The sequence below is a fragment of the Gymnodraco acuticeps genome, unplaced genomic scaffold, assembly GCF_902827175.1.
Source record: "Gymnodraco acuticeps unplaced genomic scaffold, fGymAcu1.1, whole genome shotgun sequence".
NCBI lineage: Eukaryota > Metazoa > Chordata > Actinopteri > Perciformes > Bathydraconidae > Gymnodraco > Gymnodraco acuticeps.
This window is the reverse complement of record NW_022989778.1, coordinates 1,275,176-1,297,525: the sequence shown is the minus strand read 5'-3', so window position 1 is coordinate 1,297,525 and position 22,350 is coordinate 1,275,176. Positions and strand designations below refer to the sequence as shown.

The window sequence follows — 22,350 nt, the reverse complement described above, 5'->3', positions numbered from 1 at the left end:
TTTACTAGAGATTTAAGTAAAAAAAATTATGTCTTCAGGCATAAATACCCGAAAAAGCTACTCCTACAAAAAGTCAATGTGATGCAAGAATATACATGCCTGTTCATGTGTTATTGGGCTATGGATGGATGGATGGATGGATGGATGGATGGATGGATGGATGGATGGATGGATGGATGGATGGATGGATGGATGGATGGATGGATAGATGGATGGATGGATGGATGGATGGATGGATGGATAGATGGATGGATGGATGGATGGATGTGTTGTGGAAATAATTATCATCATCAATTATCATGCCAATTTGTAACATACAGGACAAACCTCGATGTCTGTTTACCTTCTTTAAGGACACAGGCGGCTTAGCCAATAATGTTATTGTTCCCATTCTGTGACCGGTCAATACTGGGATACAGATGGTCTGTGTTGTGGGTACACTGGGACACTTCCTTCTCTGTATTTGTGGACTCCAAGGTAAAATCTTCGAGGTCATAAGTGTCCGAGGCAAGTAGCTCTGTGTTCCCACACTGTTTAGGCTATCTCCTCAAATATGTTGTTTACTCTCTGCGAAACCAGTTAGATGGGCTGGCAAGAGAGAGGCTCTCCAGAATTGACGTGGCAACTCTACCGTGAAGTCAGAACCTCTGACTCTTGGACTTGTGATGTGAATCCTCCGGCCGTTAACTCCAAATAAACCATCATGTGTTTGACATCAAAGCTACTGCTCTTCCCGTGTCTCCTTCCTGAGTCGGTGACTCCCACTGCATAGCTACACAGAAGTTTCCTCTACAGGATGGATGGATGGATGGATGGATGGATTGATTGATTGATTGATTACTTGATTGATTGATTGATTGATTGATTTTATTTCGAACAAGTAAAATAAATACAAAACAAAACAAATGTTGCAGTGCATAGTCATGTAAGAGAAATCCAAAAAAAATTACATTTACAACAACAACAGCATTAGCAACATAAACAGTGCCACATCTAGTGTTCAAAAAGGAGTGAGAAGAAGTATATTTCATCTCACCCCCTTGTCCCTAAATGATTGATTTATAATCTATAATCTGTAATAATGATCATTATTATTAATTAATATTGTTATTATTATTATTAATCTGCTTTACCTGTTAATTGACATATATACATATACACATATGTACATATACATACACACATCACATACACATATATACATATACACATATGTACATATACATACACACATCACATACACATATATACATATACACATATGTACATATACATACACACACATACACATACTGTATATACATATATGCACATGTACACACCTACATACAGTACACATACACATAGTCGAACACCTTCCCCATCCCTGTACCTCGAGAAAATAATTTCTCTGTATTTCCTCTTGAACTGGTTAAGTAACCAATTAGCAAACAACTGGCAATATCATATGTATAATGATACAGAGGTTAGACAATAATACATCTAATTCAAGAAAAACTGTTATAGTATGAAGAAAACATCATATAGGCACAACATCTTATTTCATGTGCATTTGCAATAATCACTACTTTGTATGCAATCTGAGCCACTGTCTGTAACAACTGTTGCATTTAAACTATTCATTTAAACATATTCACAAATATAATCTGAAAAACTAATGTGGTTTGTCCTTTGTGAAGCCTATTCAAACAGATTGCAGTCCTTGAAATGGTCAAATTGACGAAATAAAACAAATTTAAAGATTAAAATAATAAGGTTTCACACAACCTAATATGGCGATATCAAATTGTATAAGTGTTTACATCCCCTTATCCTTTTGTCCTTTTTTTAAATGTATAATTGATGTCTTTGTGGTGTCTGTGAATAATCATAAAAGTATGTTGATTCTTTAATGTTGTCTAGCTCGTTGTGTTTTGTAAGAAAATAAGTGGAAAAATAAATAGCATCCCTTTGAATGGTATCGTTGATTGAAACAAACATTATCACGGAGAGATACCGCAGGTCTTTCCTTCCTGCATCGGTCAGACTATACAACCAGCACAGCCCCTAGTTGACCCCCCCCCCCCCCCCCCCGCGCACACACACACACACACCACAACACAGACTATATCACCCCTTGCTGCTAAATACCAACAAACTATGTGCAATATATAAATGCCGTTAATAACTGTGTAATATATACCTGGCTGCTAAATCCTAAGAACTGTTACAGGATGTGTATTTTTTATGTAACTTTTTATTTTTTATTATATTTTTTATTATATCATAACTTAGTACTTTTTTTAATGCATGTCACATATTTAACATATGTAACATTAAGCTGTCTGTGGCTCTTTTTCCTGCTGTAACTACGCACATGTCCCCTCCGTGGGACTAATAAAGGTATTCTGATTCTGATTTAAAAATGGTCATCAGCACCCTTGAACCAGAACAAGGACACACACTTGTTAACTGTCTCTCCATTTCAAATATGTACATTTTTGCTTTTCAGCCTCTTTTGTTTGATTAAAAATAAAAGGAAGGCCAGATGCTGCAAAATATATGAACCTGAGAGGACTGTGCCGTGTCAAGAGCCACTGAAACCAAATAAAACAGGCCTGAGCTGAAATAACGCTCTACGGGCTAAAAAGGGAATTTAGATGGAAGAAAAAGAAGAGAGGAAGGAGAGAGCGAATAGAGGAGAGAAGAGGAGAGAGAGGGGGGGGTAGGTCTTCACATTGAAAAGAGAATTGAATTTAGAAGGGAGGGAAAAGAAAGGACAGAGAGAGGGAGAGAGGGAAAGAGTCAAGAGCAGCCAGCCATTATTTCCACTGACCCTCCTTGGTACTCAATATAACTGGTTTATTAGCTTCTGTGTGCATGTTGCTGGAGTGTGTGCGTGCGTGTGTGTGTGTATGTGTGTGTGTGTGTGTGTGTGTGTGTGTGTGTGTGTGTGTGTGTGTGTGTGTGTGTGTGTGTGTGAAGTGCTGCAGGTATATTCCTATAGTCAAGGGAAAAAAGACACAAGCAGCAATCTCCGTTCTTGATAAAAGAGAACAGAAGAGTGTGTTCGTACTTGTGATATTTTTGCCGGATTGATTCACAGTTATTTATTTGTAACAGGAATGTTTTTTTTACAATTTATTTGAATTTCATACAATAGTAACTACGTCATTGACACAAATTCTGTCACGAAAACAACCGCTCATTGTATTGTATGTTTTTTATGGGGAATAACTTTATACTGAAAAAAACTATTTTCCATCTTCTCCTCCCTCCTGGACCCCCCCAAAGCCCCTTCCCCCTCCTCCCTTCTGTCAAGCAACTTTGTTAACCACTTTGAAAAAAAGGTTGATGATATTCGCTCTTCTTTTTCTGACTCACCACTGGGTCACCAGACCCTCCTTCCACCAACACACTGACCTCCTTCTCCCCTCTCTCTCCAAGTGAGGTTCTTACCCTCATTACCTCTGCCCGCCCTACCACCTGTCCTCTGGACCCTATCCCTTCAAACCTCCTTCAGACTATCGCTCCTGATATTCTACCGTTTCTCTCCCATTTCATCAACACTTCTCTAACTTCTGGTCACTTTCCAAACAGTCTCAAGGATGCAAGAGTAAACCCTCTCCTAAAGAAACCCACTCTCAACCCGTCTGATGTTATAAACTACAGGCCTGTCTCTCTCCTCCCGTTCCTGTCTAAATCACTTGAACGCGCTGTCTTTAAACAACTCTCCTGTTATCTCCATCAGAACAACCTTCTGGATCCGCACCAGTCTGGTTTCAAGGCAGGTCACTTCACAGAAACTGCCCTCCTTGCTGTCACTGAGGAACTGCACACTGCTAAAGCAGCCTCCCTCTCCTCTGTCATCATCCTTTTGGACCTGTCTGCTGCATTCGACACGGTGAATCATCAGATCCTCCTTCGCACTCTCCAAGAACTTGGAGTTTCAGGCTCTGCACTTTCCCTCATCACCTCATACCTCAAAGACCGTACCTACAGGGTTACTTGGAGAGGGTCCGAGTCCGACCCTTGTCAATTAACTACAGGGGTCCCTCAGGGCTCTGTTCTTGGTCCCCTCCTCTTCTCCTTGTACACAAACTCGCTCGGATATGTCATTAGCCCGCATGGTTTTTCATACCACTGCTACGCTGACGACTCCCAATTAATTCTGTCCTTTCCCCGCTCAGAGACCCAGGTCGTCGCACGCATCTCTGCTTGTCTAGCTGACATCTCTCAGTGGATGTCTGCTCATCACCTCAAGCTCAACCTTGACAAGACTGAGCTGCTCTTCCTTCCGGGAAAAGATTGTCCCACTCTTGACCTATCAATCAACATCGGCACCTCAGTTGTTTCCCCGACTCAGACTGCAAGGAATCTGGGTGTGACCCTAGATAACAACCTGTCCTTCACTGCAAACATCGCTGCTACAACCCGCTGCTGCAGATACACGCTTTACAACATCAGGAAGATACGTCCCCAGCTGACTCAGAAAGCGACTCAGGTTCTGGTCCAGGCTCTCGTCATCTCACGCCTAGACTACTGCAACTCCCTCCTGGCTGGTCTACCTGCATGTGCCATCCGACCTCTGCAGATCATCCAGAATGCAGCGGCGCGTCTGGTCTTCAACCTTCCTAAATTCTCCCACACCACTCCGCTCCTCCGCTCCCTTCACTGGCTTCCGGTAACTGCTAGAATCCACTTCAAGACAATGGTACTTGCGTACCATGCTGCGAATGGATCTGGCCCTTCCTACATCCAGGACATGGTTAAACCGTACACCCCAGCACGTGCACTCCGCTCTGCATCAACCAAACGGCTCGCTGCACCCTCGCTGCGAAGGGGACCCAAGTTCCCATCAGCAAAAACACGTGGGTTTGCTATCCTGGCTCCAAAATGGTGGAATGAGCTCCCCATTGACATCAGGACAGCAGATAGCTTACACATCTTCCGGCGCAGACTTTCGACTCCACTTCGAGCAATAGAACTATTAACAAAGCACTTATATACTAATAAAGGACTGGCTTACCTAAAGCCAGTTGAGTAGCACTTGAAATGTTTTTGCTCTATGAAACCTGATGTACTTATATGATTCTGTTTTCTTCAAGTTTGTATTTTGTTGGTCGAACGCACTTATTGTAAGTCGCTTTGGATAAAAGTGTCAGCTAAATGCAATGTAATGAAATGTAATGTAACTAAACAATTTGAAATCTTGAAGACTGTATTTGTCACCTTCGTCCTGCATTAAAGGGGCCCTATCAGGTTCATATGTATATGTTGTGCCTCTACTGTGACATGTCTCCATGCTTTAAGTTCAAAAAGCTCTTTATTTTCCTCATGCTGCCTCTTTTCACCCTCTGTCTGAAACCAGAGCCCAGTCTGCTCTGATTGGTTAGCTGGCCGGCTCTGTTGTGATTGGTCAACTGCTTAGAGATGTCCCGCCCCTTAGCCTATCACTTACAATGTGTTGAAGTGCTAGCCAATACAAGTACAACACAGTGATGTCGCTATACCAGCAATACACAAAGGAGTCCATCGCAGCGTTTGCAGGCAGGGGGGTGGGGGTGTATGTGGGGGGATTTCAGCCTTTGCAGACCATTAAAATGCACTAAATCCTATATAGCAAACCTACAGGAAATGGAAAACCCTAAAAAGCATAATAGGGCCTCTTTAAATGTGCCCCTCTCATGAAATAACTGTCCCCAGTATACCCCCGAGTAAGATGTGTCTAGAACAACTACAGGTCCCTGTGTGTGTAGTTACTTGGAGTGAAGGTATTTATAGTTTAGTGTGTAAATGGAGATGTATTTGGGGGGGGGGGGGTCAGACACCTGGTCGAAGCCTTCAGAGAACACAGGAAGTGGAGGGTGAGCACAGCTGGTGGAGAGTTACAGGGGGAAGAGAGGAGCAGGCATACTAAAAGTTATGTTATTTTATTTTTAGTGTTATACTGCAAGTGGGGAGTCGGCGCCGGGGGGGGGGGGGAGGCTCTGCTCCTCCCTCAGATAATTATTTCACATCATTTTCCAAACATTTTGATAGTTTCACTGCATGTTAAAAGCAGAATATTGGGGTAGGTTATTTTAGAGGAGTACAATTTGACTTTTATATAAATAAATATATTGAATATATTTTACTTTTAAATGTATGTATGCTTATTAATAAATGCATGGGAATAAGATCAAATAACTTCTTATTTGTTTCAGTAAGACTAACTTTTACTGCAATTTCCATTTAAAGCTGCAAACGCACAGCTCCCATAAAGCAGCTTTGAGTCTCCTTCAAAGAACAGATGTGCCTTTCTGCACTCAGTAAGTGGAGCTATGGAAGTATCAGCACTTTTCTCATAAAAAGAGCAATTTCATACTCCTATCTCTTACTCTCTCGCTCTATTGAAGTCCTTAACATTCAAATTAAGTATCTACCTGGGGTTGCCAACAAAAAATGTATAGTACAGCTGAAAGTGCTGTGAAACCTATAATATCATTATCTCCCTGTGAGTAATGGGCTGCTACATGAACACAAACTGTCCTGCCAAAGTTTGAGCTCAAGTTATAATTGGATGAGTTTTATTCACTTTTTTGTCATTGATATTAGGAAGTTATTAAAAAAGTTATATATAAAGAGTTAAGAAATTTGGTTTTAGGGAATGTATTTGCCTTCTTCAAATGTCTACCTGTATATAAAACCGATAAACATGTTCCACGTTTTCTTTAAAGGCTTTTAAAAGTATAAACAATGTGACAATACACCACCTTTAAGTTCAATATGATTAGCCTTCACACTTCCCGTTTTATATTTCTCTATTCCAGATGCACGGTGTAAATGATCTCTTCCACAAATATTGAGTTACGTTAAAAACACATTTCAAACTAATTTTGTATTTCCTACCTAGTGTCAAGATTTCTGAAATGCAAGTTTACAACATCTTTATAATTTAATGTCGGATTGGGACAGTTGCTAAGTATTTGTTTTGTGTTCTTTAAAATAAAATTATATTCTGTGTCTTACCTCATGTTTTTTCATGTTTTTTCCCCACAATCAAACTGTTCAAGTAACTTGGAACTATAAACCTCAATGCTGTTGTTTGCCATGTCCATGTTGCAGGACTTTGGTCTAGCCCTTCTATAGTTATTAGCATTTACATGTAAAATTCCTGTTGTCCACCATATGCACCTCACTTGAAAGAAGATTTTAAATGTGTTTTCACCAGATTTATTCTCTAATGTTTTCCTCGCTCTTTTTTGACATGTTAATGCATAAACATTACAATCAATCATAGTCACCAGCACCAGCACTGCTTGGTGTTGCATTTTAGTTGAAAATACCTCTATTTAATGTGTCATATTTATCATGCGGTATTTACAGACAGTGTTGAGTCACAAAATCCAAATCAATGTGCAAAATGTGAAAAAGCTTTAAAAACCAATAACATCTGGATATACTGCCAAACCCTGATGGCTCTAAATAGCAGCGTACTACTCAGCAATTAAGCACATGGACTTATTTGAAAGGCAGTTGCATTAAACAGCTTTCAGCTCAATGCTAAATGGCTGTTTATGGACAGGAAATTGAAAAGCAGAATCACTTACTGTAGCAGCGACTGGAGAGTCTATTAGCATGGAGAGAATGGAGTAGCTTATTTTGTTAAAGCCCATAATATAGACAAATTGGCACATTACAATTAATTACCACTAACAATAACAAAAGCACTGTAGATAATGAAGTGTAATGGCAGGTAGCGCATGGCAGGTATCAATTAGACTAATAGAACAAGGAACAACCAACTGCTGATTACCTCTTTAACACTGACATTAGCAATACAATATTATTTTACATTATATCTATTGTTCTGTGAGTCAATACAGCAAGCAAGACTCTCTTTCCTTCTCATTTGTTTACCAGCTGTCCTCTCTCACTGACTGGAGGCACCATATGGCATCAGAACAACACACACACACACACACACACCACACACACACACACACACACACCACACACACACACACACACACACACACACACACACACACACACAACCACACACACACACACACACACACACACACACACACACAACACACACCACACACACACACACACACACACACACACACACACACACACACACACAGAGAGAGATATAACAATAATGTACATTCACATATGCATTCTGTATATTCAAAGACAGACGCACACACGCACATTTTGAACACAATCTCCCCAAACACTACCATCTCTATTCGTCAAAAGCAGCCCTCATGACGCTCTGATCATTTTTGGGAGTTTTATCAGTATAAGTCGCTTGACAACGAACATTCCCTCTCACTAATTGGACATGTGAGGACATCAGAAAGATATTTGGAGAAGTTGACTATGAAAGATTGGGACCACATTGTTCTCTGTCTGGGTTATAGCGCAGTGCAGATGCCTCTCGGTGACAGACAAAGGTAGAAAATGGACTGACAATGAGTCTTTTACTTTCCAGTGGCAAATGAAGTTTATAAAAAGACTAAAATGCAGACGGAGAGATTCTGCTGTGGACAGCGTGGCGAAGCATGTGGACTATGCATGCTCCTTTTAACTAGCAACAGAGGGGAGGCTGGATACAGAGAAAACTATTTGAGGCACAATGTTTCACCATTGGGATTGAAATTGTCAACATAATTATCGCTCTAGATACAAAAAGGTAGTTATTGTAGGTCAGGAGCATTAGGACTTGTTTTTATCCCCACTAGATGTAGTTTGATAAAGTCAATTTCTTCCATCCAATGTACAATTAAAGTACTCTATTAGTTAAAGGGATAGTGGAAATGGAACCTCAAATAGTTTCGTTTTAACTTATATACAAGCATAATTACGTACCAAAACAATCACACCTGATTAAAAAAATATAATAAATGCCTTACGCATGTTAGAAGCACTTTATTGCAGCTTCCCCGAAGTTTTTTAGAAACGAAATGTTCGACTCAGCCAAACCGGAAGTGACGAAAACTCAGGAAGACGATACGATAACAAACCATGGCGTCTATGCAGAATGAACGTGGAAGGGCAAATATACCAGACAAAGAAGAAGGATTGTACGAGGTATCCAGTGATGATAGCGAGTCAGAAACATCCTCTCGGCTTTCCTACGAAAATGTCGTTTTAGGAACTGAATCTGAATCCGGTTCAGTAAGCGACGATGGTGACAATATTGAGCCAGACGATGGACCATTACGTCCTTATTTGTTCGAGCCCGAGCCCGAGGTGATGGTTCACGGCATGGGCAATGGCGAGGATGACCAGGACCAGGCGCCAGATGATGCACCCCTACGCACAAATAATCTTGACTGGTAGGTCCCTAAGCATAGCTCACGCATCTTAAGATCACCTGTAGCCTTTACAAATATTAATCATTGTTAACCAGTTAAGGCCGAAGGTCCCCCCAGTGGACCCCTCCCACAGTTTTTTTTTCTCTCACATGTCTCAGGGCTTCTTAACATTTATGAAACTATTAATGTTTCATACCCTTTTAAAGGTAAGAAACTCCGCTAACTGACAATAAGAACAATTGTTAGCTAGAAAAAACACAAGCGTAATACCAAGCCTTTGAATTAGCATTGAGCGAAACAATGCTAACTAATGCTAACGCTTTTTTACACACAACACACGGTAGAAATGCCCTTATTACTATCTTAACTGCACAAACAAGATATACGATTTAAAGCTGAGACTCCACAGATGTAATGTCATCACTGTAAGACCTCGAATTCCTGGAGCTATCAGCCAGAAAAGAGAAAGTAAACAACATCCGGTTCCAAAAATATTACAATAATTACGTCTTACCTTTTTTGATTTGTGATCAAAAGTTGTGTTCAACGGAATAAAAACGCATCTCAAGGTTAATCCAATGTCGTTGTGTCACGTAGAATTTTTTACTGATAATCAATCATCATATTTATGGCAATATACTCGGTATAAAGTATTGACACATCTATTCACCATAATAAAGGTCGGCTATTCACATGCAAATGCTATTGAATGTCCGCCATTGTTTGTGCCCGTCTTCCTATGCTCTCGTCATCACCCGAAGATTCCCGACGATTCCCGAAGTATTTCGTTTCATTGAGAGGGCGCAGTAAAATTGAAAATAAAATGAAACTAGGCGCATGAAATTAAAAAAAATTGTTTATTATGCTTATTTTTAATAAAAATACATAAGTTAAACCCAAAATTCGCGGATTTCCACTATCCCTTTAACTATGAATCAAACCCATTACCTAATTAATAAATAATGAATGCACCGTATAAACCCTTTATAAAGACTGACTTACTGGAAAGTGGAGAGATGCTATACTTGGTAGAAAATATACAATATGTGGGATTCTGTCCTAGACCTTCATAGGCGGTAAGACTACACACAAAACATTTCTCTTCAAATGGAAATCATGAACTGTGCAAGGTCACTTATTCATTTATGCAGCAAATCTCAAAGAAAACCTTACTACACATCGTGCAGTTTGACCTCCCTGAACACACAGCTCAGCTCACACATGTACATTATTAATATTACACTGTCAACAACAGTCATTCACCGTGCAATCAACACACAATGCCAGCCAAAAGAAAAGCAAGGTTACATCTGGAATTGCTGAAAAAGTACAATTCCTTAGAGCTACAAGGTACAAGGTTTACTACAATTGTAAAGAGGGGGGGTGTATCCTTTTCTGTAGTGTGTTATATACTGTAGGTTTCTGTGCATGTAAATGGTCTGCAAAAGCTAAAATCCTTAAGTTTCTCTCCCACACTCTCGCCTGGACTCCTTTGTTTACTTCTGTAACAAAGTGACATCACCAGGTAACACTCGTGCTTCTATTGGCTAGTGCTCCAACACATTCTACGTGATCGAATGACATCTCTAAGCAGTTGAAAAATCACAGCAGAGCCAGCCAGGGAACCAATCAGAGCAGACTGGGCTCTGGTTTCAGACAGAGGGTGAAAAGAGGTGCTGCAGCACAGACAGTATGAGAAAAATAAAGAGCTTTTTGAACATTGAAGCATGGAGACAGTCACAGTAGAGACACAAAATACAAATATAAACCTGAAAATGAGCTTAATACTGTATCTATTTTTAAAATATACTTGATAATAACTCGTAAATTCAGCTGTGGGTGGTTGAATACAGTCCGAATGTATTTAAGTGAGGCTGCATGGTGAAAAGACGATATTTACTCTGCGTCACCACATGACAGCTTAGCCTGAAGTTGTAAGCAGCAAGACAGAGAGGCGTCTCATTAGAGCTGGGTTGGTAAAGAAGCTCACAGCTAATGGAACAAGAATGTCACTCAGATAATAAATGTGGTGCGGACAGAGAGCTAGATGGACAGCGAAACAGAGCACTTTAAAAACTGTTAATGAGCAGCGAGTTCTGTTTTCATTGGGGACGGGTGACCTGATTTATTTTCCAAATAGTCAGTTTTAACAATCACAACCAAAATAGTGGCTTTATTTTTAAGAGAAGAGCTTTTATCCACATATGAAATTGCAAAATAAGGTAAAAAGTGTTGTTTTAATCATGCAAAGGTCGTGAAACATAGTCATACTCATCATGTCGTACTTATTAGGCCAAAATGCTGGTCAACTTTAAAAACAGGTTTGACCTCACAAGATTTATGGAGGTACAATTCAATGTTTTGATAAATAATGATAGTTATTTCCATGTTTGTGTTCAGAAACACTGAACTTGGCAACACTTCCACATGCATCTGAAGCCAGTAACTTCAGCATATTGACATAAAGAATAAGCATAGTTGTGCTTATCATCAACGTGACGTTTCAGGTTCAGTGTGTGTGTGTGTGTGTGTGTGTGTGTGTGTGTGTGTGTGTGTGTGTGTGTGTGTGTGTGTGTGTGTGTGTGTGTGTGTGTGTGTGTGTGTGTGTGTGTGTGTGTGTGTGTGTGTGTGTGTGTGTGGCCTAGCATTACTATACTTGTGGGGACCTAAATCTGTTTACACAGTCACGTGTGGGGACTCGCCTCCCTTATGGGGACATATTGGAGGTCCCCATGAGGGGAATCATTCATTTCAGGGTGAAGACTTGATTAGGGTTAGGGTTAGGCGTGTGTTGGTTATGGTTAAGGTTAGGATAAGTCTCCAGGAAATGCATGTAAGTCAATGTAATGTCCCCTGAAGTGATGTGTGTGTGTGTGTGTGTGTGTGTGTGTGTGTGTGTGTGTGTGTGTGTGTGTGTGCATGTGCGTGTGTGTGTGTGTGCATGTGCGTGTGTGTGTGTGTGTGTGTGTGTGCGTGTGTGTGTGTGTGTGTGTGTGTGTGTGTGTGTGTGTGTGTGTGTGTGTGTGTGTTACCTTTCACAGCGTGGTCCTGTGTACCCGGGCTGGCACTGGTCACACAGCAGATCCCCCTCTCTCCCGAGTTGGCAGGTGGGGCTGAAACTTTCGTAGTTGCCGAGACGAAGTTGTTGTTGTTGTTTTTGTTGGAGTTGTTGATAATTCCGGTAGCGTTGTCCCAGTGTGGAGAGAGGGATGAAGAGGAGGAGGAGGGAGAGCAGAGGACAAAGGCGAGTTAAGGCCATTGTTTGTCTACACACACACACACACACACACACACACACACTTAAACTTGTGTCACTACTTTCACTTGCCAATCCTCAAATTCACACTCTGTAGGACACACACATTTAATTCCTTCCTCTCACACCCACATGTCTGTACTTCCACACAATTTGAAAACACTCTTCCTCTCTATGAACTGAAAACCCAAATGAACTGAAAGAGAGGGAGAGTAAAACGATAGTCTCTCACCCTCGTTCTGTCGCCCTCCCACTTCCAGAAACTATAGATAGTTGTGCTGGCTCGGGTTCCCGACTGACTCACTGGCTCACTGAGCTACAAGTGAGACTGCTTGGCAAAAGCATGAGAACAACAAAAAACTTTTAAATAAAATTAAACTTTTGGGCAATTGTTAAGTCAAGCTGTTCAGTGACGTTTCTAAATATATAATTTGGGGGGGGAGATGATGTGAATTAAGAAAATGTGTGAGGAAAAAGGACACTTTTCAGCCAAAACACACATTCATGTAAACGATTAAATGTGATTGACTTTATATGCAAACAAAGTCAAATACATTACATGTGGAACATTGTTTTTCCAGTGTATGTAAGACGCTTTGGATAAAAGTGTGAGCAAAATATGTATATATATATATAGATATATCAGGTGACAAATAGCAACACAATCTCAAACGACTAAAAAATCATTAAAGACTGAGACACAAACAGAACGAAGTTGAAAGGTGCCGCTGCCAATGCGGCACAATCATCCAAATGAGTTACTCTAATAATAGACACTCTTGAATCTTGTTATCTACATCTGATCCAGATCTACATCAAAAGAAAAATAATAATAGACTATCATGCAGACTTTTGGATAATATCTAAATCCTGGGAGTATTAGGGCTTCTCACAGGGATTAATTGCACATTTCAAGTAATGAAGACCTGAATTTCATTGGGTACAGCTGAGAGGAATACTCTATATTTATAGTATTGAAGAGAGACTGAGAAATAGATGTTATTTGGTGTGAAGGGATTCCAAAAAGAACATTGTTTTAACCAGACTGACAATCAAAGTGCAAGACACCTCTGAGCAAAAGTTAAAGGGGACCTATCATGCAAAATGCACTTTGTGATGTCTTTTATACATAAAGATGTGTCCCCGGTGTGTCGGGGAACTCACGCAGCGTCAGAAAATAAAACCCTCTCTCTTTTCCTCCGTACCCAAATCTCTAAAAACGGGGCTACAACGGAGCTGATCCAGATTTGCGTCCGATATGATGTAATATCGGAAATGTGGACCCACGGCCCTATCAGAAACGTTGCTATCAGAAACAATGCCCGACTGTTTTGGACGTAATATGGTCGGTGTTTACATTAGCATCGCTAACACTCAGAGCTAACCTGTTCTGGAGAGCATGTGTGTGAAGAAGCAGGATATAAAAAGGAACTCACCTTGTGGTATAACCGGCAAGAGAGAAAACCTTTGAGCTCCATACTGTTTCAGAGAGAATCCTTGATAATCCATGATATGGCGTTTCATCACGGCAGTATTTAGTTTAGACAGTAGCTGCCGAGTCCCGCATGAGCTCAGCCCCCTCCTTTTTTTTTAATCAATGTTTACTTTTTTAAAGCTTTATACCCAAAATCAGCACTTTTGAAACAGGAAGTGAAATAGAGCGATATGAGGCATGGCTAGAATGGGTGATCTGTTTGGTATTTTGAGCAAAACACTTCATAGACATGTTTTTTATATATCTGAGACCTATGCTATTGCCTAAAAATAGCATGATAGGTGCACTTTAAATCAGAATACAAAAAGAAAAACTGGAAGCTTAGAATTGAAATCTGATGAGATTTAAATAGGAACATGTTAGTATTTCAGTGTCAAGTAAGGAATAATGCCACAAGCTAGATTTAGCAGGTGTGGTGCTTTAAAATAGAGATATAAGGTGGGTGTAGGGTAAACACTATTGGAATTAGATCAGGGATGAATATAATATGTGCTTCAAATCACAGTTTTTAATGTATTTTTGACCAATGAGTAAACTGCAGGGAGTTTAAAGAAAAACAATGTATTTTTGACCAATGAGTAAACTGCAGGGAGTTTAAAGAAAAACAATGTATTTTTGACCAATGAGTAAACTGCAGGGATTTTAAAGAAAAACAATGTATTTTTGACCAATGAGTAAACTGCAGGGAGTTTAAAGAAAAACAATGTATTTTTGACCAATGAGTAAACTGCAGGGATTTTAAAGAAAAACTACAGCCGTGGTTTTGTGGCTCAATCATGATCAAGAGTCAACAAAATCTCCAACTCCGACTCTCCAATGTTTTAAACAATGTGGTGACAATGGCTGAATTGAAAGTGTAAAATAAATATTTTGTCTGGATTATACTGTTTTAATTCATGTTAAAATAGCCAACAGGTGACTTCAAACTTTGAAATTGAGTATAAAGATGTGTATGTCTGAGAAGTTCACAAAGAATATTAACCATGACGTTTTTTCATGTGTAAAATATGACAGTATTTTTCCATCCTTTACAGTTTTTCTGGCCACAGTTGTGTTGATTCTGCCAGCAGAGATGCCATTTCCACCAACAGGCATGATGTTTCTCCACTTACTGTATATTGATGCCTCTTCCTGTGGTGTAATATTTCTAATCATGCCATAACAATTATAATCCTACCCACAGCGATGAAGCCTCTATCTGTGGTGACATTCTTAAAAGATACAAAGAAAAGTAGTCTGAGTGTCAGGAGAAGAGAACATGTAAAAGAGGGCACTGGTGGGTCATAGATTTAGTTTCAAGAAGGCAACAAGTACAGAAATAAAGCTACAACTTCAACTCAAAAAATATATTTTGTCCATTCAAGTATCTTCTTTAGCACATTGGGAAAGATTGGCTGACAGTCTTGGAAACTTTTTTACAGTTAAATCTGTATTGGTACGAATCATTAGGATCTTTGTTAAGGGATAATTGATTAAGTGTCTATAACTATACTACCCTAAAATGTTAAGTAGATTTAGATCTAACTAGAAATGGAACAAAAAAGACTCCTTGAAGTGAAGTTCCTCAGCCTGAATGTTTATAAAGAGGAACAGCTCTCCAGAACTAAATTGATTTCTGCTAATCTGCTGTAAATCAGATTAAATGTTTAAATTCATATATGACTTTATCAGATGTTTGTAAGAGCTTAACCCTTACAGCTAACTGGAGCAGTCTGACTGTCTGGCTATTCTAGGGACTCGCCTCTGTGAACATAACGGACTAGGTGGCTATTTTGAGGGGCTGAAAGGCACGGCACCTTCAAGCTATTATTACTGCAGGGGGGAGAGGGAGGGGGGAGGGTAGAGACAGAGAGAAGGAGGGGAGGGTAGAGACAGAGAGAAGGAGGGGAGGGTAGAGACAGAGATAGTTGTGTCTTTCTTTAGCTCGGAGAGTTTAGGATAGGGCATGACTGCAGGAGGATTCTCAGCTGCTGCTGCCTGTGTGTGTGTGTGTGTGTGTGTGTGTGTGTGTGTGTGTGTGTGTGTGTGTGTGTGTGTGTATGTGTGTGTGTGTGTGTGTCATCTAATTCAACCAATGATTATATATGGGTCTACTGGTGACAAAAGACAGATTTACATCCAATTATATTGCACAACTAATTTCAAGTAAAATTTGAGAAAGAAAATTCCAATGAATGCTTGTTTCTTCTTTATACTTTTACCTTTTGACCATTGGGAAAGAGACGTCTGTAAATCAGCAGAATTTTTTTAAACTACACAGTGCAAACAATTTCATAGCCCTTATTTAAATAATTTGGGTCTAAAAGTTGTAAAAATGCACTAAAGCCGAATCCAGTGTTACTTTGTTACCCTTTGCATTTGACTGACCCGAGAATGGGAGATTGTGCGCCCTCTCTATGGGCGAACATACGGGTAGTTTGCTCTCGAGAGGTCGGCCATTTTGCCTTCATGCGCCACTGAGAAACTTTCATAGGAATGAAATGGGTCCCGCCTCCAAGGCTGTATTGAGTTCTCTTCATACATCCACAAAATAAACCTGGTGGAGTGACAACAATGACCATCTTCCATGCCAACAAAGGATGCCCAGGACAGGCCAGCAATGGATAGACAATGAACACAATGGGGTGTTAATTAGATTATTTCTGCTCAGCAACGGTTTAAAAATATGTAATGAGTGGAAAACATGTTTTTGCACAGCTGGCACACACCAGCCTTACACACAAGGTCTGCATACTTCCTAGATGAACCATAATCACACAGAGCCTTGCCTCTTACCTGGGCTGCTTCTATGAAAAACAGAAGATTGCTTATTTTTTAGAAAACATATTTTTGAAGATACTCGCTGTCACTTGAACAACCATAATTTGAGACAGTGAAGCCTGTACAGCACAAGTGATATGGTGAAAGATTTTAAATGCCTTAATTACATGTGGGAGGTGTGAGTTTGCTACTGTGTTAAGTTGTCTGGCCGCAGTGGTGAGATTTCTACCCACAGGGATGATGTTTCTCCACTTATGGAGATGCTTCTACCTGCGGTGATAATATTTATATTCATACCTTGACAATTATATTTCTACCCACAATGATGAAGCCTCTATTTGTGGCGTTATCCTTTAGAGACGAGCAGTTTGAGTGTCAGGAGAGTATGAAGAGAGAGGGGTCGAGAGGAGAAAATGGGGGCCAGCTGCAATAGATTGAGGTGTATTTTATTAAATTGTGTCGTTACGGCGCCATGAGACCTGTAACCTACTTGTTACTAGGAAGATTGAGCGGGCAGGCGCAGGGCTGGCAGTCCGCAGGTGACCCACGGGTGGCGTTGCCATAGTAACCTGGTAGACAGGTGTCACAGTGAGGGCCATAGGTGTGGTGGGAGCAGTCCTGCAGGAGACACACAGGTTAAAAGGTAATTATATATCAGGAAAACCAATACACTGTTAAACAAACAACCCTGATCAGTTAACCTTTGTGTCATCAGAAGATTTTCTTTGTGTTAATATTGTCTTCATTCATGCTTTAGGTAAGAAATAAATAATATACCATCAAATGTGTTTGTGTTTTGTTCACATAAGAGTTTATTTTGGGCGGTGAAGTTATCTCTGTCTGTTCGATTGTATTGGTTTCATAACATCTCTCAAAAATAGAAAGTTGCCTTTTTTCCTGAAGATTTGTCTTTTCTTTTTTATTCTATATTTTTGTAAAGTGTACCTTGCAGCAACTTTAGCGTAAAAATGCTTAACATCGACAGGTTTAACTTCATAAAAAACACCATTCACTGATATATATATATTAGCCTTTTGTTGAAATAACCTTTTCTTTAGGGCGGTGAAGTTATCTTGGTTTAGAGAGATTTCATTAAACCTTAATATACTAAAAAGACAGAGTTGCCGGGTTTTATTTTTTGTATTCTTAATTTTTAAGTAGGCTACAATGAATACGGTATACTTTTCCCCCTGTAAGTTAACCTGGAAGCACCAAATGCTGAATACAGACAGGTCTAACTACAACAACAGTAAAATGAGCCACAAATAAAATCAATGTATAGATAAGTGTAGAATGCACGTTGGGACCGTGAAAATAAAAAAAACAAAGGGCTAACGATTGACCTGCATTATTTTAGAGTAATTAGTGTCACACGTTGCTTCTAGAGGGTCAAATACTAAATAGGCTCAAGGGTTACGGCACTGCAATAAGAAGAGCAGACACTGTGTGACACATTTTATAACAACAAAACTGCTCTTATTAAATAAAGCTGTCCCATCAAATCATCGTCAAACAGAGCGCAGCAGGAGCAACAATCTCCACCAGGTCAAGGTTAATTTGACCTGTTTGAATTTGTTCAGGATGAGCATCACATTTGGTTACCATAGTAACCAAGCACATGCTGTTTCACAGGTAGATCCTCGAAAAAACAATAATGTCCCCGAGAACCGTTTTGATGAGTATTACAGTACATTATACCTACTTTATTGCTCAATATGCACCATGAGGAATAATAAATAAAAAAGTGAAATGAGAGCAAATAGTCATAATAAAGAAAAGTTAATAGTTTTTTGAAAATGTGTAAAATTGTACATTTAAATCTCACATTTAACAACATGTTCTGACTTGCTTGCAGCGCTGCTTCCACCAGTAAAAGTAATTGAATTAAAAACATGTCTTTAACATAACTTTATAGGGGTCTGATACAGAATAAAAACACATTATAAGTGTGTGTGTGTGTGTTTGTGTCTGTGTGTGTGATGTATGTATGTGTGTGTGTGTGTGTGTGTGTGTGTGTGTGTGTGTGTGTGTGTGTGTGTGTGTGTGTGTGTGAGAGAGATCCTAACTGACAACTTCAGCCTGAGGCAGTGTGCAGTATTGTAGATGTAGAGGGACTGTGTGTTTGCTGTAACACATGAAAAGGTTGGCATGTATGTGTTTACACATTACACTAACATGTGTATTGGACCATGTGTGTGTGTGTGTGTGTGTGTGTGTGTGTATATAAAAGCAGGACACGTGTTTAATCCTACATTTCCTTTGATGACCACTAGATGGTGGATCCAAGAACATTCTATCAAGAGGTGACTTTACGTAATTTCACTGTAGAAAAATATTCAATATTTCAATATGTGTATTTTTTCCACATGTTTTTCCAGGTTCAAAGGGTTAATTAATGTTGCTCTGATTTCAGGCATACAATAACATAAAGAGGAAGGGTCCTTTTTAGGCTTTTATGGAAGTCCACACTGGTTAGCGCTCATATTGCAGACACTACTATATTTTTCAACAGTTTTTGGGAACTCTCAATTATAAACTGACCAATACATGTGAGCAACACAGGGTTTTCTAAACAATGGATTGAAATTGTTTGAGTCGTTAACCTGAAAATGTTTTTATTTATGTCAACATGGGAAAGATTACTGTTTAAAACATACTGTAAAAAAGAAATGTCAGGTTGTTTTACTCTGAATGAAACATGCTAATTATTATACCTTGATGTGATGAATGGCAGCTTTATGAGTTAAAGGAAGCTTAGAGAGAATAAAGTGTTGCATTCAATCCCAATACAGGCATGAACATATAATGCTGTAACTTAACATATTCTAACATTTTTCAAAGTATGCTTTTCTTTCCATCTTCGTATTATCGTTTGACATTCTGAAAATATCAAAAGTAATCAAGCCTTTTCATTTTCTGCTCCCAACACTCGATGTCTGGTACCAATTTTCCTGGAATAAAAAGACCCCTTTATTATGTCAAAAAACGATTTATGAGACAGAGTAAAGCCGAGTGAATAACTACAGTGTGGTTTTGAGCACTGATTGAAACACATAACAAATGTCTTAATCAACGTATCGATCATCTCACCAGGCAGTGTCCTGTGACCTCATGGCATTGTGTAGCGTGTCCGTGGCAACGACAAGCTTCACACACACCGCTATACAGATTCCCGTTCACCCTTCGGAAACCAGGAACGCATGTCTGAAACACACACACACACACACACACACACACACACACACACACACACACACACACACACACACACACACACACACACACACACACACACACACACACACACACACACACACACACACACACACACACACACACAGTAAGAGAGACGGACAGAGTCTTAAAGCTGCTGTAGTGTGAAGTGTTTACCCTGTGATCCTCTAATTAGCACCTCAAGTGTGTGTGTGTGTGTGTGTGTGTGTGTGTGTGTGTGTGTGTGTGTGTGTGTGTGTGTGTGTGTGTGTGTGTGTGTGTGTGTGTGTGTGTGTGTGTGTGTGTGTGATTATGTCTGTTTGTATGCTTGAGTTTTTAAAACCCCCGATGTGCATTTGTGTGTCATTCAATAATAACGTTCAGCTGCAGTCTGACACTAAACACTTTTATGATGCTCGCATTTCATGTTCAGCTTTGCTTAACAGGCTTTAAAAGAAAAAGAAAACTCGGATGATCTTTTATTTCCTCCCATAATCATACAAAGTAATACAAAAGAGAATCTGTTATACTTAAATACAATAAATCATACTGGTGTGTTTGTATTTGTATTTTAAATAATTCAAAGCAGCACGTTTCGGCTCAAAGTCTACAGCAGATCTGTTTCCAAACACAAATATCGCTTGGTCCCCTTTCTTTATTAAACTATGGGATACAATACACTTGCAAAGACTAAGAAGTTGCTTGATGTTTATATAGTTTAAATTAGACCTAACTCTAAAGTATCATCAAAGTATTTGGGATAGTATTGCTTGATGTAGAGGAGGTTTTAAAGGGGCCCTATTATCCACATTTCCTGGTTTAAAAAAGCCCTTTATTTTGCTCATAATGCCTGAGCTGCAGCAACTCTTTTCATCCTCTGTTTGACCCAGTCTGCTCGTTGGGATTTCAGCCTCAGCAGACCATTTACATGCACAAAAAGCTATATAACACACATCAGTCAGTGTGTTTCTATGTTTACCTCACAGGAAGTTCCAGCATATCCAGGAGGACAGGAGCAGCTCTCCACTGCCGCTGCCCTCCTCTCTCCTCCAGCAGAGGGATTGGCTACCTCCATAGAGAATGAGTGGAGTCTGCAAGTATACAGAACAGAAACACACAGAACAACTATGTGAAATATCAAGCATTGAGACATTGAATACATACTTTACCTCTTGCATAGGCAGGGCTACTCGGCTGATTAGACAATTACAAGTTTGACAGTATGACCTGAGTTCATTCTCTCAGGCAGAATTTACTCAGAGACAGCTGTGAGTTCTATAAATTAAACTGCCCCCTTTATGCTTTGTAGAAGAAGGTTAAAGTAGGGTTATTCACACAATTTAACATTTAACTAATATTTGTGAGACTCAACTTAGGGCAAGTTGTTTTCTTTCATAAAGCCAATACTAATGTGTCTGCAAGTTTACTAATCAATACTTAATATATTACGTGTTGGAGCATTGTGTAAATCAGGGGTGTCAAACTCAAATACACAGTGGGCCAAAATAAAAAAATCAGTACCAGTCGAGGGCCGGACTGGTTCAATGTTTATTGCAAAACTTATTGAAATGAACTTATTGCACATATTAAACCTGGAACTAACAAAGCTTAAATGATTGCCTATAAAAACAACATTAAATAATCAGTTGCATTAATTTCTTATGGCTCTATCTGCAGACTCATTTCCTATGATTACATTTTCCCACAGGCCAACAATAGCTTAAAAAAGAAAAAAACAAACATGCCCTGTTGTCTCAAGAAAAAAAGTGCACAAGGAAACATCCATGTAAACTCAGTGTGCTGCTCTGTGATGCTAGTTCAAGCCAGATACTTGGCGTCTCATCTCGGGTGCAAGTTCATCAATGTTTGGGGTCAGGCTCTGAGCAGAGGAGACCCTCAGGATGGAGTGAAGGTGTGCGTGCAATATACCAGCGGGCCAGATCTAATAGTAATTAGAAATTATCCTGCGGGCCGAAATTAAATCCCACTAAATGATATCCTCCTGCCTGATTTGGCCCCCGGGCCTTGAGTTTGACACATGTGGTGAAAAGGCTGTGTGAAATGACCCTATTATTATGAACATTTGTTTAGTATTTAGTAATAAAAGAGAAGAGTTATATGCACAAAAAGTCCACAAACTGCTATTACCAACTGTTTATTATGAAAGTAAATACTTGCCATGTGACAAAATCAACAAAAAAATACAAATCTAAAACACAACCTGCTGCTTTTGACCCCTAATAATCATCTTTGGCACTCGAAAAAACAGCAGTATCACATCATATTACATTTGTTGGAATGTTACAGGTACAAATAACAATAATGAGTTATTA

At 39.6% G+C, this 22,350-nt stretch overlaps 1 protein-coding gene across 1 annotated transcript in view; it reads right to left on the bottom strand.

The window, feature by feature from the left end:
• LOC117548768 (laminin subunit alpha-2-like) overlaps positions 1-22,350 on the bottom strand; it is a 200,447-nt gene that overhangs the window by 117,152 nt on the left and 60,945 nt on the right. The window contains 4 exon segments of the mRNA XM_034220232.1: positions 12,326-12,412; positions 17,295-17,422; positions 19,895-20,008; positions 20,997-21,108. Of these exon segments, the coding sequence (XP_034076123.1) occupies positions 12,326-12,412; positions 17,295-17,422; positions 19,895-20,008; positions 20,997-21,108 (441 nt within the window).